This window comes from Peromyscus leucopus, chromosome 4 (genome assembly GCF_004664715.2).
Source record: "Peromyscus leucopus breed LL Stock chromosome 4, UCI_PerLeu_2.1, whole genome shotgun sequence".
Lineage (NCBI taxonomy): Eukaryota > Metazoa > Chordata > Mammalia > Rodentia > Cricetidae > Peromyscus > Peromyscus leucopus.
Window position 1 is genome coordinate 14,598,246 of NC_051066.1, and position 17,817 is coordinate 14,616,062.

Here is a 17,817-nt window from a genome sequence, read left to right on the forward strand (position 1 = left end):
CTGGAGGCTTAGCCCAAACCAAGAATGTAAAATCCACCATTTAAGAACATTGATTATAGCTGGGTGTGGTGAACAGTCCTGTAGCCCCAGCACTCAGGAGGCACAAGCAGAAGGATCTTTGTGAATTCAAGGCCAGCCTAGTCTACAGGTGAGTTCAAGGGCTACGTAGACTTTGTCTCAAAAAGGGGGGGGGGGTTGGGGGACTTAGCTCAGTGGTAGTGCTTGCCTAGCAAGCGCAAGGCCCTGGGTTCGATCCTCAGCTACACACACACACACACACACACACACACAAAAGAATTCAGAATTGATCATAGCAAGGTATAGTAGTATATTCTTGTTCCCAACTCTTGGGAGATAGGGACTGGAAGATCAGAAGTTCAAAGTCATCATTGGCTACATAGTAAGTTCAAAACCAACCTCAGATCTATGTCTCAAAAAATAACAAGGGCTTGGGGTTTTAGCTCAGTGGTAGAGTGCTTGCCTAGCAAGCGCAAGGCCCTGGGTTCGGTCCTCAGCTCTGAAAAAAACAAAACAAAACAAAAATAACATCGAAAGTCCGAGCGATGGTTCAGTGGGTTCAGGCACTTGCTGCCAAGCCTGAGGACCTGAGTTTGAGCCCAGAGGCCACACAGAGTGAAAGGAGGGAGCTAAACTCCCAGAAGTTGTCCTCTGACCTCTACCTGCACACCTTGGTACATGTTTACATACACAATCAATTTTAAAAATGCAATTGAAAATGAAAAACATGACAGTGGAGCTGGATAGACAGATGGTAAAGTGCTTGCTGTACAGTGAGTGTGATCTCCTCCACCTGTGTGAAAGCTAGGGCATGGTAATGTGCATTTGTAATCACATCATATGTCTGCAGACGGGAGGAGTCTTGGGGCTCATTGCTTAGCCTAGCCCAATAAACCTGCGTGTGCTGGGCACTGTGGGAGTTCTGTCTGAAAAAGGTGGATGGTACTGAGGAGGAATACCTGATGTTTGACCCCTGGCTTCCACATACACATGTATGCACCTGTGTTCACACATGAACACATACATGCACGCACACATGGGAACACAGGCTATATATTAGAATATTATTTTTGGACGTGGGAGATTAAGCATAATACATCATTGTTGGTTTCACAGACATTGGAAAGTTTAGTGTGAGGATTATAGCTCTCTTAGGCTGCTCTGGGTAGATAGGTTGAATGCCATGTGGGTGGCTGACGTGTGTCACTGTGCAGTGGTATGGAAGGGCAGCAGCAGTGCCTGTGGAGAAGATAAACACACCCACGTGTTTCAGTGTCAGGTTTTTCAGAGAGCCAGTGCCTTGTTCCCAAGTGGAAGGAATGGGGCTGGAGTTGAGGCTCCGTGATAAAGCACTTACGTGGCATTCGTGAAGCCATACCTCAATTCCTGATGTCACACATTCAAAAAGAAAAAAGGAAGACATGAGTCGGCCTTGCAAGTTCGAGTCCCGATACCCTTTTCCACGTTTGAATCCTCTCATTTGTGAATTTTTAAAATATTGTGCAGTTGATATACTTATTGATCAAGATGAGAAAAATTAAGAATGAGTGGCGTGGAGCGGGGTTGTGGGCTGAGCAGGCAGTGCTCAGTTAATCCATGTTACAAGTTTTGCAGTGGGGTTTTCTGTTTCCTCTGTTCCCACCAGCTCTGGGCCTCAGAATTGTGCAGCCTGTGTCCATGAAGGCCTGTATGAAGAAGGCATTTCTATTTTAGAGAGTAGTTCGGTAAGTACACTGTATTGAGCTAAACAAGCTAAAATGAACAGAAAATATTTAGAAATCTTGTTTAGTAACATTGGTAACAGAATGAGAAGTTGGGAGCTAGAAGTGGCCTCGTGACTGTTTGGGCGGGAGGAGGGGAAGGTTGGGAAACATGGCTTAGCTGGTCCTTAGTTATCTTCTGCTTCATGTGCTGGCTCAGGAGGGTGGCACAGGTTGTTTTGGGTAGGGTCTCTGATCTAGATGTTGCTTCATAGGCAGTAGGGTGCTGGGAGAAGGTGTAACCCAAGGACGTTCCTGTTCCAGGCCTTTCCAGATAATGCTGCCCGCAGGGAGGTGGAGAGCCTACCAGCTGTCTGTCCCAATGATGGATGCACCTGGAAAGGAACCTTGAAGGAATATGAGGTAGAGAGACATTTCTGTTCAGACCTGGTGGCTGAATCTTCAGCAGTGGGCTTTGGGGAGTTCTACTTCATGCTTCATGACGCTTTTTTTTTTTTTTTTTTTTTTTAACGATTCGTTTATTTTTATTTTATATGCATTTGTGTTTTTCATGCATGTATGTCTGTGAATGTGTTAGACCCTTGGAACTGGAGTTACAGATAGTTGTGAGCTGCTTTGTAGGTGCTAGGAATTGAACCTAGGTCCTCTGGAAGAGCAATCAGTGATCTTAACCTTTGAGCCATCTTTCCAGGCCCTACAAAACAGTTCTCAGGGAAGCTATTCTCTACTCCTGCTGGGACTGGCCTGACTAAGTATGTGAAAAAAGAATTGCTCCTTAGAAAGTGTTCCCTTATATGAGTATGGTACCACATGCCTGTAATCTAGGCCATACTTAGAGAATCCTTTGTTTTTGTCTCTTTATTTTATTTTTTTAAAGAGTACTCTTTCTGAAACCCAGATAGTGCAGCACAGGCCTGTACCACAGAGCTTGTCACTTCTTTCCATGTCTCAGTTTCCTTCTCACCCCAGAGGTATGTGGAATTGGAGGTACCTTAAGTAAGGAGCTAGCGTCAGGGTAGCATCACATTGGCTGTTGGAAACTGCAGCTTCTAAAGTCAATGAGATTCTGTGTTGTATGTTATACCCACAAGGGTTTTCCTTTTTCTTATTTGTTTTCTGTTTTTTTTTTTTTTAGACAGGGTTGGTCTCTATAGCCTTGGTTATCCAGAGATTCACAGAGATCTGCCTGCCTCCTGAGTACTGGGATTAAAGGCAAGCACTACCATGGCTACCTCAGAGGGAAGTTGTTCAAGTAAAGGGTATATTTGTAGTCGGGTGGTGGTGGCACATGCCTTTACTCCCAGAACTCAGGAGGCAGAGCAGGCGATCTCCGTGAGTTTGAGGCCAGCCTGGGCTACAGAGTGAGTTCCAGGAAAGGTGCAAAGCTACATAGAGAAACCCTGTCTCAACCCCCACCCAAAAAAAAGGGGGTGTGTTTGTTACATGGTCATGGAAAGACATCTAAAAGGCCAGTAGCAGAGGCAGTGTACGAATGGTGGTATACTGATGGTGTATACGAATGTAGTGGGAGCACTAATGTGAGCCTCATGTCACCTTTGGACATCTTCTGTTAAACCTGCATCACAGAGGTCAGGTGGTTAGGTAGGCCACTCCAGTCCACCAGGTTACTCATTCCTCTTTGATGGCTCAGTCACCAACCTTCAAAAAGGCTTTGTCTCAGCTAGACATGGTGATGCACATCTAATCCTAGTTCTTGTGAGGCTAAGACGGGAGAATCATGTGTTCAAGGGTAGCCTGGGCTGCTTAGTGAGACCTCCTCTCTCCTGTGGTCTGTCATGGGTCTGGCTACGTGTCCCATGTCCTGTTGATTGATTACACTTTGTGATCTCGGGCTTTGGGTTTCATTTTGCAAGCTGAGCAGTTTGGGCTTCCCTTGGGTGAACAAGAAACTATGGTCTTCTTTTCTAGCATGGTGTCAGGGCCTGATCAGGAGCCATAGTCCACAGTATCTTCTTAAAGTGAAATGCCTAGTGCTGTCTCAGAAAGAGATGGCCCCTAGGGAAATAGGGTGGATGCAGGAAAATGTGGGTGTAGAGCATGGGGGCCCCGTATAACCTATTGCCCTTGAAGGTGCTTGAGAGATCCCTGGGGCAGATGGAAAATAGTTCCCAGCTCTGTTAGGCTCAAGATTCCTCTGGGATTTCTGTTGCCTCCAGGCCTGTGGTACTAGAGGTCAGTGGCTGTGTGGGCCTCTGACTGACGGCCAGGGACTGCAGCCAGGCTTTGGGCTTGGTGCCATGTGGCTTTACAGGCATGCAGGCTGGAAAGTCCCTGGCTGCACCCTTTGAGAGCTCTGGAAAGTCCCTGAGATGAGTTGGGTTTGGTCACGTGGGAGGGCAGGCACAGCTCTGCCTTAGCTGATTTTATTGATAAAAACTTCTCACTGGTAGCAAATGTCACAGACCAGACCAGAAATTACATACTCTGTGTGTAGTCGTTACCACCTTTGCAGATGATCCTGTCTCTCCTGCCTGTCACACATCTGTTTGTTTCTTTTTTTTTTTTTTTTATTCCGAGACAGGGTTTCTCTGTTGTTTTGATGCCTGTCCTGGATCTCACTCTGTAGACCAGGCTGTCCTCGAACTCACAGAGATCCACCTGGCTCTGCCTCCTGAGTGCTGGGATTAAAGGCATGTGCCGCCACCACCTGGCTTGTTTATTTCTTGGTTTTCACTGAAAACTAAGACTGTGAGTAAAACTTTTTCTTTTTAATAGTTTGAATTATTTAAAATGTTTGGAAAGTTGGAGAAAAATCCTGCTTAGCCTTTGGCTTTGTTTTTCCTTTATGGTGATGCCTGTTGTTCTGAAGATGGATTGAAAGCCCTGTTCAAATCTGCTCTCTCAAAGGGCAAGGCGTGGTGCTGCATACCAGTATTTCTGCATTAGGGAAAACAAAGCCTGGCAGATCTCTGTGAGTTCAAGGCAAGCCTGGTCTCTACATAGTAAGTTCCAGACCAGCTAGGACTACAAATATTAGGAAGCAAGCACATTGGGAGACAGGTGTGTCAGTGTGCATGGCCTAGTTGAATATTCTTCTTTTTTTTTTTTTTGGTTTTTTCGAGACAGGGTTTCTCTGTGTAGCTTTGCGCCTTTCCTGGAGCTCACTTGGTAGCCCAGGCTGGCCTCGAACTCACAGAGATCCGCCTGGCTCTGCCTCCCGAGTGCTGGGATTAAAGGCGTGCGCCACCACGCCCGGCCCTGAATATTCTTCTTTTAAATTTTTTTATTTTGTGTGTTTTATCTTCATGTGTGTATATGCATCACATGTGTGCCTTGTTCCCAAAGAGGAACTAGAAGAAGGCACCGGATCCCTAGAACTAGAGTTAAGGTTGGTTGTGAGCCGTCATGTGGGTCCTGGGGATAGAACCTGGGTCCTCTGCAAGAGCAGCAAGTGCTCCTAACTTGGAGTCATCTTTCCAGCCCCACAATTATGTGTTCTTAAGAAATTCAGTTATGGTGCTAGAGTGTTGGCTCTGTGGTTAAGAGCACTGGCTGCTCTTGTGGAGGATCTGAGTTCAAGTCCCAGCAGCCCCATGACAGCTTATAACTGCCTCAGTTCAAGTTCCAAAGGATCCAGTGCTCTTTTCCGGCCTCCTTGGGCACTATGCACACATGGTACATAGTCAGATGTGGGCAAAACACCTATATATATATAATTAAAAAAAAAAAAAAAATCTAAGCTAGGTATGGTGTAATCCCAGCACTTGGGAGGCAGAAGCAGGTTCATCTCTATGAGGAGTTTGAGGTCAGTCTGGTCTACATAGTGAGTTCCAGACCAGCCAAGGTTACATACAATACCCTGTCTGAACTGCCTGCCCTTGGCCAAGTGGCTTATGCTTTTAATTCCAGCACTCAGGATGCAGAAGCAGGGTGATCTCTGAGTTCAAGGCCAGCCTGGTGTACAGATCGAGTTCCAGGGCAGTCAGGGCTACACAGAGAAACCCTGTCTCAAAAAACAACAAAACAAACAAATTTTTTTTAAAAATCAGTTATGGCAACTGTATTTGCTAAAGATGTTCAGTTTGAATTCTGGTTGAGTAAATGCTGAAGTATTTGGATTGTGTCTGCTGGGGCTGTTGGGGAGACAAAGCTTTGTCCTTGTTGCCTGAGTGTGTTGGGACAAGTGTATCTTCTGCCTGTGACTCTGGTTTCCCCAGAACCCATCCAAAAAAGCCAGGGATGGCAGCATACTCCTGTAATCTCAGTGTTAGAGAAGCAGAGACAGGAGGTCCCTGGGGTTTGGTGACTGGCCAGCCTCGACTAATCAGTGAGCTCCAATTCTCAGGGCCTAAGCTCAGCTGGCAATTTGAAGCACCAATGCAGGGCATTGAACCTAGGGCCACGAACATGAAAAGCACATACTCTATCTACCACTGAGCCATACCCAGGCCAAGAGAAAAATTTTATTATTGAAATTTGTCAGGATCAGGGGTTCAGGGCCATCCTCAGCTACATAGAAAGTTCATGGTCAGAATGGGTTGCATAAGATCCTATCTCAAAAAAAAGTAAGAGAAACATTCAGCAACTTTGAGCAGTGAGCTGAGAGCCAAGTTGCTGCTAGGGCTCCTGGGTGCCTACCAGACTGCTGTCAGCTGTCTCTGCCCATGTTTCCTTTATGGATTACGTCAAAGCAAATCTAAGCTGCCTTGTCACTCATTTTCTTTTTCAGTAGAGAGGATTGAATCCAGGGTTGTGCATTCTATGCTTTCTACTACCGTATGTACAGCTTTGAGAGAGAGAGAGAGAGAGAGAGAGAGAGAGAGAGAGAGAGAGAGAGAGAGAGAGAGTGTGTGTGTGTGTGTGCTTGTATGCATGTGGAGGCCAGAGGGTCAGCCTTGGGGGTTGTTCCTCAGAAGCCATTTACTTTGTTGAGAAAGAGTTTCTTATTGGCCTAGAGCTCACCAGTTAGTCTAGGCTGGCTGACCATCTTACCTCAGAGATCCCTCCTATCTTAGTTTTCCCAACATTGGATTATTGAGTACACTGCTGTATGTGGCTTTTGTTTGTTTGTTTTGCTTTTTACATGGAAAAATTCAGGTCATTGTGTTTGTGTGGCAAGTACTTTATCAACTGAGCCATTTCCCCAGCCCGAAATAAAAATAAATAGCCTTTTAGCTAAATTATAGTAACTTAACTATTTGTGCTTTAGGTTTACGCTCTAGAAACTGTTACAGCATAGTAACTCCTCAAGGCCCCTCTTTGTGTTTGTTTTAATAACTAATTGTCGTCTACTCAGAGAGTTATGGGGGTGTGGCATACAGCACATCTGTGCTGGGCCAGAGAGCCCCTTAGACTTGACTGTTAGTGTGGTTATCTGTGTTCCTGTGTGTCCTGTCTTAGGGGTTGCCCAGCATTCAGACTGAATGTACACGCCTTATCTAGAATCCCACTTGCTTCCTGGGATCTGAATGAGGGTCCCTCACCCTCTTGTCCCCTCCGAACAACCTTCCTCCAGAATTGTTTGGACAACTCTGAGCTGTAGCCTCTATTTTCATGGCCCTGCTGATGGTCCTTCCTGCCCTGCTCTGGATTTTCTCTCAGCCTCAGGAACTTACTTCTTGCCTATTAGCCTTCTCCTGGTGGTTCTCCTCTTGTGTCTTCTGCTTCAGAGCCTCTCTGAGTTCAGTGAGATGAGCCAGGCACGGGGGACCAGTTCTATGCTGTTGCATGCACACATGTGTCCATAACAGGGGCAGTAAGGTAAAGGTTTCCAGGGCAGAGGAGTCTCTTAATGGAGACTGAGTTTGCATTTAAGAAGGTGAGAGTTGTATGGATGGGGAGTGGAGGCTGCCCAGTACCGAGTGTGCTTCCTCTGCTGACCTGTATGCTTAACGTAGGGTGTTGCACGCGTCCTAATTGGTCTTAATAAAAACTTGGAGTCAGATATCAGGGTGAAAGCTGAAAGATCAGAGAAGCCGAGCAAGCCACAGCCACCACCTCTTACCTCACCAACTCCTCAGCCTGAAAGAGTGCAAGTTCCTGTCTTCTCCTGCCTTATATTCCTTTCTCTGCCCAGCCATATCACTTCCTGTCTCAGCCTTCCTAGTGCTGGAATTAAAGGTATGTGCCATCACTGCCTGGCTTTATTTCTCTTTTAGACTGGATTGATTTCATGTAGCCCAGTGTGGCCTTGAACTCACAGAAATCCAGATGGAGCTCTGCCTCCTGAGTGCTAGGATTAAAGGTGTGTGCCACCACTGCCTGACCTCTGTAGCTAACTGTGGCTGGCTCTGTCTTCTGATCTTCAGGCAAGTTTTATTTCTTAGATTACAAACAATATATCACCACATTAGGGTCTCAAGGTGTGGTTGGTGCCTACCTTTAATCCCAACACTTGAGAGACAGAGGCAGGTGGATCGTCTATAGAGCAAGTTCTAGGACAGCCAGGACTACATAGAGAAACCCTGTCTCAATCCTCACCCCCCCCATTACCCCCCACAAAAGTGTAAGGAGGGAAAACAAGAAGATAGCTTAACCAACAAACCTCTAATGCTATGTTTCTCTGGTAACCTAAGAGACATCATGGCCGTGGCAACTCTTACAAAGGAAAGCATTTAACTGGGGGCTTGCTCATTGCCCTGTCTCTCCTGGTTTACTGGGTAGGATGTCCCTGTATTGGTGCTTATTGGTCAGCTGAGAGGCACAGTGCATCTGTGGCGTGGTTTGCTCCTGTTGTTCAGTCTGCTGGGGTGGGGTAGTCTTGTGTATCACTCTGGCCCTTCACAGCGTAGACCTCAGGTATGCATCCTGTACATTGAGAACGGCTGCCTCTAGGCTGACCTCCCAGCACCTTAGCCTGGCTGTCTATGTGGTATGTTAGGCCTTCGCTAGGCAGCCATGCCCAGAGCTGCAGGTGCTGGGAGCCACGGAGCTACTTTCACATGATCTCCATGTCTCCCTTGTACATCTTTTGCCTCCCGCCTCCACTGTAACAGCAATGAGGTCAGGACTGGTAAGGTCTGCAGCATGGCCCCACGGTGTTTGTCTTCATACTGGAGAACAGTCCACTACTTAGTTGGGGGCTGACACAGGGAGGAGGGGGGCATGGGTGTACAGTTGAAGAGGTGAGTGTCCTCGGGTACCACTCACCCAGAGACCAGCTGCAGTGGAGCTAGGAGTCAGCATCCTGCTTTCCAAAAGTGGAAAGAGGGTGCACTGACCTGTGTCTTCACGGTGAGTGGTCTCGAGGAGGGCAGTCTCCACGATGAGTAGGCAGGGTAACATGGAACACCAAGCCACTTGCATGTGCTGGGTCACCTGCAGGGTCTGCATGCTATCTTCATATACCTTCTTTTGTTGCCAGAGCTGCCACGAAGGGCTATGCCCATTCCTGCTCACCGAGTGTCCTGCATGTAAAGTCCTGGTCCGCCTCAGCGAGAAGGAGCGCCACACTGAGCAGGAATGCCCCAAAAGGAGCCTGAGCTGCCAGCACTGCAGGGCATCTTGTAGCCATTCAGACCTGGAGGTGCGCTGGGCGGGTACAGCCTGGGTGGCATTGTCTGCACACTGGCAGTCAGCTAGAGTTTGCTGCCATGGTTGGAGTTTGCTTAGCTTCTGCTTCATACATGTCTCCATGGTGCCATGGAGGTTAGAAGGTTCTTGGTGGGACTGGGCTTTGGTATGTAATTACAGTTAAGAGTACTTGTTGCTCTTTCAGAGAACCTGGGTTCAGTTCACAGCACCCACATGATGGTACACCATAACACCAGTTCCAGGGATCCAATGCCCTTTGCTGACTTATGTGGGTACCAGGAAAGCACATGGTTTACCAGGCAAAACACTCATACATATAAACTAAATAAATCTAGAAGTATTTACCTGTATATTTTGAGACAGATTCTCATCTGTAGCCTTGGCTGGACTGGAACTTGCTATGTAGACCAGGCTGGTCTCAAACTTACAGAGATCCTCCTGGTTCTGCCTTTCAGGTGCTGGGATTAATGGTTTGTTCCACCATGCAGGACTAAAAAAATTTCAAGTGTTTGTTTATTTGTTTGTTTTCCCAGACAGGGTTTCTCTGTGTATCTCTGGCTGTCCTGGAACTCACTCTGTAGACCAGGCTGGCCTCGAACTCAGAGATCTGTCTGCCTCTACCTTCCAAGGGCTGGGATTAAAGGCATGAGCCACCACTGCCTGGCTTTTTTCTTTTTCAAGTGCTTATACCCAAGTGTGATGACTCATAATCTCAGCGCTCAGGACCCCACCTCGCCCCAAACAACAAGAAAAACATGTCTTATTTTGGAAAAGTTGAAACAGCAGGTAGAGAAAACAACATTGTGATTCACCAGCTGTGTGCCTGTCCTCCAGCCTGTTCATGAGCTAATCTGACTGCATGTTATTTTGTCTACAGTAGTTCACGATGTATTATCAGCAACAGCTTGCCATAACTTTAACAGGGCCTGAGATAATCGCTTTCCAAAGCGAAGGTTTGTCTTGGCTTTGGAGTACATGATAGGGGAATGGAAGAGGAAGGGACTGAGGACTTAGTGTCCCCTTTGAGGTCATGTTCCCAGTGGCCTAGAGAGTTTTCATTTGGATCACATCACATGCACACCTGTGCTAGCGACTAAGCCCTCAGTGTGTAGATCTTGGGGGCACTTCCAAGCTGGAGCATATCTAAGATTTAATGATATTTACTCTGTCCCTCTCTGACTTGCCCACATTCCCGCTGTGGAGTGAGAAGGTATCCTTCACTCACATTTGCTGGAGTCAGGGTCATCGGTATCTTTTTCCAGGCCCTTTCTCAGCTGCCTACTCTGTTTCCTCCCACATCCTGGGTGTTGGCACTGTGTTCCTCTGTTCCTCTGCTGGATGATCACATCTGGATGTTGGGCATGCTGTAGTAGTATATCTCAGTCTCTCTTGAAGGGAATCTGGCTGTGCTCTGGGCCCACGTGAGGACAGTGTAGTCTAGTTCTGAGAAAGTCCTGCACCGCCATTTCAATCTCTACAAAGACCCTTTGTTCTAGTCAGGAGTTGCAAAGTGGTGATGCTCCCTTTTCCTCATCTTTCTCGTGTTCCCTGGAGGCTGTCGAGGAAGAAGAAAGTCCTAAAGTCTGACTTTGTAAGGGCACCTACTGGATCTCACTCAGTGTTAAACACAGCTTTCAGAGAGGGTCTGAGGAGCCAGGAGTACTACATCAGTGTCCTCCTAAGTGCTGCTGCTCTCTTGACACTTCACGTGTCCCCTCCTCCTTCCCTGCCCTGTCCTGGTGTTGGCATCCCCATCTAATGTTGCTGTTTTCTCTAAGGTACACTACGAGGTCTGCCCTAAGTTCCCCTTAACCTGTGAAGGCTGCGGCAAGAAGAAGATCTCTCGGGAAAAGGTAGAGCAATTTCTCCATCTTCTGAAGACCGTGGGTGCTAGACCTGATGGGCAGTGGTGAAGGGCTGTCATTTGGGAAATTTTATGACCTAGTGCTCAGAGGGAGAATAGCAGCAAAGTGAGGTTTACTTGTTGTTACCAGGACGGCCATGTTCTTGGGCATGGTGGCTTATTCTCCAATATTCATTTGGCTTTGTTGTTGTTGTTTATTTGTTTTGAGGCAGGATCTCATTATATAGCTCTGGGTGCCTAGAATTTGCTATGTAGACAAGGCTGGCCTTAAAGTCATGGATTTGCCTTAAAGCCACCTTTCACTTTGTCTGGCATTCCCCTATCCCTACCCTGACTCCTACCAGGGATTCATGTAGCCCAGGCTGGCCTGGAACTTAATGTGTAGTCGAGGATAACCTTGAACTCCTGATCCCCCTGCCTCCAACTCCCAAGTGCTAGGATTGTAGGTGTGCACACACAATCATGGGTTGTGTTGTTAGAGTTGGACAAGTTCCTTTTTGGGAGTTGGGGGGGCGTGTAGTGTTGGGGCTGAAATTCAGGGCTTCATGCTTACCAAGCAGGCTTTCTGCCACTGAGCTGGGCTTCCTTCTTGTTAACAAAAATACACCTCTCACCACCAGGAAATAAGAGGTGGTTTGTTTTTGAGCTAAATACAAATGACCATGGCCCAAGGAAATAGACTTAGTTACCCCAAATAATATAATAAGGTTTTTGGCATGTAGCCCTGACTGTTTTGGAACCACTCTGTAGAACAGGCCTCACAGAGATCCTCCTGTCTTTGCCTCCCAAGTGCTGGGATTAGAGACTGTACCACCATGCCTGGCTTATTGTTATTTTTAAATGATTTCATGTATGTTAGTGTTTTACCTGCATGTATGTCTGTGTGAGGGCTTCAGGTCCCCTGAAACTGGAGTTGTGAGTCACCATGTGGGTGCTGGGAATCAAACCCAGCTCCTCTAGACAATAAGCCAGTGCTCTCAACCACTGAGCCATCTCTTCAGCCTCCCCTGGTCTCTTTTTTTAAGTTGCGTTTTTCACAGGGCGAGTCTGACCACACTTGCGGCCTGGAATGGTAGGTAGAAGGAGGATGGCTCCTTACCCTCACACTGGGTCCCAAAGAGGTGGTCTTTCTCCTGCCCTTCCAGACACGCTTGTGTTCAGTCGAGTGTGTGCTCAGGTTTCATGTGTTCATCAATAGTTCTTTTATTCTATCCGGTCCCTGCATAACACAAGGACCTGCCCTGTTCTTACGCTCTCTGCTTGTGAATCTGAATATTCTGCCTGAGGTCCAGGGGTTTCAAGGTTATATACTCTCAAGACTGACAGAAATAACAGCTGGGTTGCTTTCTGTGTGGCATGGACCTCCCCAAAACCATGAACTAGACTTTTCCACAGCAATCCTCAAATGTCTCCTTTCCACAGTGATTGACAGTGGCTTGTCTAATCTTGATTTAGCCTGACAGTGAGAAGGTCAATAGGATGCATCCAGTGGTTTCTTTTGTTAAATCTGACATCATCGGTACATTAAGAATGGAGTGGGTTGGGATAGGAGACCCTCAGTAATGACAATGACCCTGGTAACTTTATTCTCTTGACCCTCCAGTTTCAGGACCATGTTAGATCATGCACCAAGTGTCGGGTTCCCTGCAGATTCCACACCATCGGCTGTCCTGAGATGGTAAGTCAAGGGTCTGTTGTTAGGGACTAGGGGCCTGAGTGGGTCTTTCCCTTATCCAAAATGGTCTCCAGCTATGACTCCTCCTATGTTCTTCAGCCTTTCTGGTATCTTCCCTGGCTATTTCTTTCAGCATCCCTTCTTCCTGCCCTCAGGTACCCAGGCTTACCCTCTGGAAATCTCTAGGTGACTTTGATTACTACCCATATATAATATGCTTCTGACACCTCGAGCCTCCCAGGATACCTAGTGGACACCATAGACCACACCTTGGCCTTCTTTCCTTGTTCTCCACCCTCTTCCCATATCTCCCAGGAAAGAAAAGCTTGTTGATTGTTACATTGTCTCGCTAAAGCCTTAGTGCCCAGTGGTCTGCTGGATTCTCTTCTTGGTTCATACTGCACATGCAGCTAATGAATCCTTGACTGTTGGCAGATGGATCCTGTCCCCCCACTGCTGGCTTGTCACTTGGTCATCTCCTGCCTGTCCCCAGCCTTCCTGTGTTGGCTGGGTACCTCCTGCCCACTCTGCTGCTCTGTTAAAGTAGGAAACAAGATAGGGCTTGACCTGGCCCTCCTGTGGCCTCTCCAAGTTCTGATTCACAGTTGTTATGGTCCCTCTCCCAAGACCTCTGCCCTCTGACCCCAACCCTTTGCCTTGCTATATTTCTGGGGACTCCCTCAGACCTCCACAGGTCCCTGTTCACATGCCCCCCTTCTCTATTTGTGCAGACCCCTCATTTTCATCCTGTACAAGCTATTTCCCTGTTTATTGTCATCCCCCCCCCCACAATGGGATCTCCTTGGCATCATTTCCCTTCGTGACTCCTGACCACGGGCTGCTCCACAGAGGGCCTATAGGCTATGTGCATTAGGGGTAAGAAGGATGTAAGAAGGAAGGCAAGCTGAGGATGTGGTGTCTGGTAACAGAGCAGCTCTGTCCTCTTCTGTTGGGGGTCGGAGAGTTGCTCCCTTTCAAAGCAGCTGAGTCCCTGCAGAAGGAAGTTCAGAGCTACCAGGAAGCTGAGCCGCTGTCGCCTTGGGCCTTTTCGGATATAGGGTGCTTCAGCTAAGCTCTGGCATTGTGGTGACCTTGCTGGCCCCTGCTGAGGAAGTCACTAAGCAGATAGCATGTCTTTTTTGTGTTCATCTTAGTTCCACCTGCGCCTGCCTTGTGAGGTGCAGATACTTCTGCTGTGCCTCCGTCATCCAGGTGCCTGTGCCTCCAACTGGGGACACAGATGTCTTGGTTTCTTTTTATTTTTGAGTGTATCTTTATAAAATTAGTTTATTTTTTTTTTATTATTTTAAATGTTTTTATTACACTTATTTTGTGTGTGTGAGCCATGACATCTATGTGAAACCAGTGGACAGCTTTCAGAGTTGGTTCTGTCCTTCCAGCATATGGGCCCCAGGGATTCAGTTCAGGTTATCAGGTTTGGTGACAGCACATTGACATGCTAAGCCATCTTGCCAGGCCTAATTCTGTTTTAGGTTGGGTTTGGTTTTTGATTTTTGGTGTTTTGTTTCTGTTTTTGAAACAGATTCTTACCGTGTAACCCAGGCTAGTTTTAAATTTAGTATGTAGACCAGGCTTACCTTGCACTCATAGAAATCCATCTGTCTCTGCTTTTTGAATACTGGCATTAAAAGCATTTGTAACATAAATTGCCAAATGGCTTTTTAATTAAAAAAAAATTGCCAAATGGTTTTTTAATAAAAAAACAAAAAACAAAAAAAAAAAACAGAGCCAACAAAAAAAATAAGCCGGGCAGTGATGGCACACACCTTTAACCCCAGCACTTGGGAGGCAGAGGCAGGTGGATCTCTGAGTTTGAGGTCCACCTAGCTAGAGTTCCAGGAAGGCTCCAAAGCTACGCAGAGAAACTCTGTCTCAAACAAAACAAACAAACAAACAAAACCCAGAGCCAGATATTGGAGTAAATGCTGAAAGATCAGAGAGACAAAGGAACAAGCCACTGCCACGCCTCACCTCACCAACTCCTCAGATCCTCTGACTGAAAGCCTGAGTCCTCAGTCGAAAGCTCTCCAGCCAAAAAGCCTTTAGTTCCCGTCTCCTCACGCCTTCTATACCTTTCTCCACCCAGCCATCACTTCCTTCCTAGTGCTGGGATTAATGGTGTGTGTGTGTGTGTGTGTGTGCGCGCGTGTGCGCGCTTCCCAAATACTGGGATTAAAAGTGTGAGATCTCAAGTGCTTCGATTAAAGGCATGTGATTCCCAAGTATTGGGATTAAAGGTGTGTGCCACCACTGCCTGGCTGTGTTTCTCTCCTAGACTGAAAAATCTCATGTAGTCCAGGGTGGCTTTGAACTCACTGACATCCAGACAGATCTCTGCCTCCTGAGTGCTAGGATTAGAGGTGTGTGCCACCACTGTTTGGCCTCTATGTTTAATCTAGTAGCTTGTTCTGTTCTCTGATCTTCAGGCAAATTTTATTAGGGTATACAATATAGCACCACAGCATTTGCCACTGTGCCTTTTTATTTTTCTTAATTAGCATGCAGTGTAATGAATGATATTATAATTTTGAAGTATATTTAACTTCTTAAAATTTTTTACACAAGCCGGGTGGCGGCCCGTGCACGCCTTTAATCCCAGCACTCAGAAGGCAGAGGCAGGCGGATCTCTGTGAGTTTGAGGCTAGCTTGATCTACAGTGAGTTCCAGGAAAGGCGCAAAGCTACACAGAGAAACCCTGTCTCAAAAAACAAAAAAACAAAAAAATAAAAAAATGTTTTTTTTTTACACAAGTTCAAAAATATTTAGTTGTGTCTTAATTACTTTTCTATAATTGCTGTGTAAAGACACCATGACCAGGGCAACTTATAGAAGAAAGAATTTATGTGTGATTCGCAGTTCAGAGGGGTCCATGATCATCATGGTGGGCATCATGGCAGCAGGCAGGCAGGCAGGCATGCATGCATGCATGCATGGTGCTGGAGCAGTAGCTGAGAGCTTCCATCTTGAGATAACAACCTCACATCTCCCAGTACAGTGTGGCCGGCCCATGGTGTGCACTACCCCGGCCGATTCTGTACACACCCTGTCCTGTACCACAGGTGGAGACTGAGGAGCTTCAGGAGCATGAGGTGCAGAGGCTGCGGGAACACCTGGCCCTGTTGCTGAGCTCGTTCCTGGAGTCCCCAGCCTCACAGGCAAGCCAGAACCAGGCGGGGCCGGAGCTGCTGCAGCGCTGCCACACTTTGGAGCAGAAGACAGCCACCTTCGAGAACATTGTCTGCGTCCTGAACCGGGAAGTAGAGCGGGTGGCAGTGACTGCAGAGGCTTGTAGCCGGCAGCATCGGCTAGACCAGGACAAGATTGAGGCCCTGAGTAACAAGGTTTGTGCCTAGCGGGGAGAGTGAGTCCTGCATCTTTGGAGCCTGGACAGCATAGAATAGAACTCCAAGATTTGGACTTTGGCCTCTTGCTTTCTGATTCTCATGCTCTGAGAGACTCAACTGTAGCGTTTGATGGGCTAGCAACTGAAAACTTTTTTTGGCCTAGGAGTCATGCAATATGCTGGGGACATGTAGGCCCAGAGCCTTCCAGTGGACTGGAACATGTACCTCACATTTAGGAGGTAGCTCCTGGGGACAGACAAGACTTGAGCGACTTCTAAAGGCTAGCAGTGTGGGAAACGGGAGCTCAGGATGCACAGCGTACAGCAGTCAGGTCCCTGCCTTCCTATCAAAGTGAAGTGGTCTCTGCTCTGCAGGTGCAGCAACTAGAGAGGAGCATTGGCCTCAAGGACCTTGCCATGGCCGACCTGGAGCAGAAGGTCTCAGAGTTGGAAGCATCCACCTATGATGGAGTCTTCATCTGGAAGATCTCAGACTTTGCCAGGAAGCGTCAGGAAGCTGTAGCTGGCCGTACACCTGCTATCTTCTCCCCAGGTGCCATTTGTGGTCTTCCCACCTGCTTCAGAGGCCTTCTGGAATGTTCTCTGGCTGGGGCAGGGCACATATTCAGCCGGCACCAGGAGTGTCTGCATCTCCTTGAGAAGCAAATTGGCCGGGCGGTGATGGCGCACACCTTTAATCCCAGCACTCGGGAGGCAGAGAGGCAGGTGGATCTCTGTGAGTTCGAGGCCAGCCTGGGCTACAGAGTGAGTTCCAGGACAGACTCCAAAGCTGTCTCGAAGAAAAAAAAGAGAGAGAGAGAAGCAAATTGGACAGTGTGCCCTACTCAGTTGGGAGGGAGTCTATAGACATGAGGAGTTAGATGTGGATAAGTATGCCTGTCCCTTGTCGCCTGCAGATGAGCATGGTGGCTTTGCGGTAGTAATGAAAGGCAGACCTTTCCAAGCAGGGCCATGGCTTCAAGCTCGTCCAAAGTCCAACTAGGTTGAGCTTTGGTATTTGCTGCAAGCAGGGAGCCTGGGAGGATGTTCCTCAGTCTGCTGTCTCCTCCTCTCCATCTACAGGGTCTGTAGAGGGGCGCTCTTGAGCTCCTCTGAAGGGTCCCACGGGGAGCTACAGGGGAGGACGGGTTTGTGTGCCTGCCAGGCCCAGCTTGCTTCCCTTGCACTGCCTGCTCCGCACGCACTTCTCGCCCTACCTCTCTTCCTTCTGTCCGTGTCCCTCTGGGTGCCCCAGACCGCGATGGCCCAGGCCTTTGTCTGTGCCCTTGTTAGTGTCTTCTTCCTGCTCGGCAGCCTACTTGATAATGTAGTCACCAGCTGTCCGAACTTGACCTGCACTCACTTTATTTTGGGCTCCCTTCACAGAACTGCCACTACAGTAGAGGTTCTCGGGTCAAGGCTGAGACCCTGGGAGACCCTCTCCTTCCTGGATTTGCCTTGGCGCTGGTGGTCCCTGCCGCGCTATAGAAGACAGAGCACTCCCCTCAGCTCTGTAGTATATCCATCCTCACAGGGGCATCAGCAGAGGCCAGAAGTAGACCAACCTAGAGCCCTTCTTGGATTGAGACTAGGAAAACAAGTGTTTTAGTGAGACGCCAAGGGACCCGTGGGCAGCCTGGGGTGCCTGATACTATTTCTAGACTTGGGTCGTCTGTGTGGG

At 47.8% G+C, this 17,817-nt stretch overlaps 1 protein-coding gene across 3 annotated transcripts in view; it reads left to right on the forward strand.

The window, feature by feature from the left end:
• Positions 1 to 17,817, forward strand: part of Traf2 (TNF receptor associated factor 2) — a 29,374-nt gene that overhangs the window by 6,504 nt on the left and 5,053 nt on the right. For 2 of the 3 annotated variants that reach the window (XM_028868770.2, XM_037204694.1), the window contains exons 3-9: positions 1,664 to 1,742; positions 2,043 to 2,141; positions 9,064 to 9,225; positions 11,012 to 11,086; positions 12,701 to 12,775; positions 15,853 to 16,134; positions 16,512 to 16,689. In XM_028868770.2, the coding sequence (XP_028724603.1) occupies positions 1,664 to 1,742; positions 2,043 to 2,141; positions 9,064 to 9,225; positions 11,012 to 11,086; positions 12,701 to 12,775; positions 15,853 to 16,134; positions 16,512 to 16,689 (950 nt within the window). The remainder of the gene's footprint in view (positions 1 to 1,663; positions 1,743 to 2,042; positions 2,142 to 9,063; positions 9,226 to 11,011; positions 11,087 to 12,700; positions 12,776 to 15,852; positions 16,135 to 16,511; positions 16,690 to 17,817) is intronic. The other variant, XM_037204695.1, reaches the window with a different exon arrangement.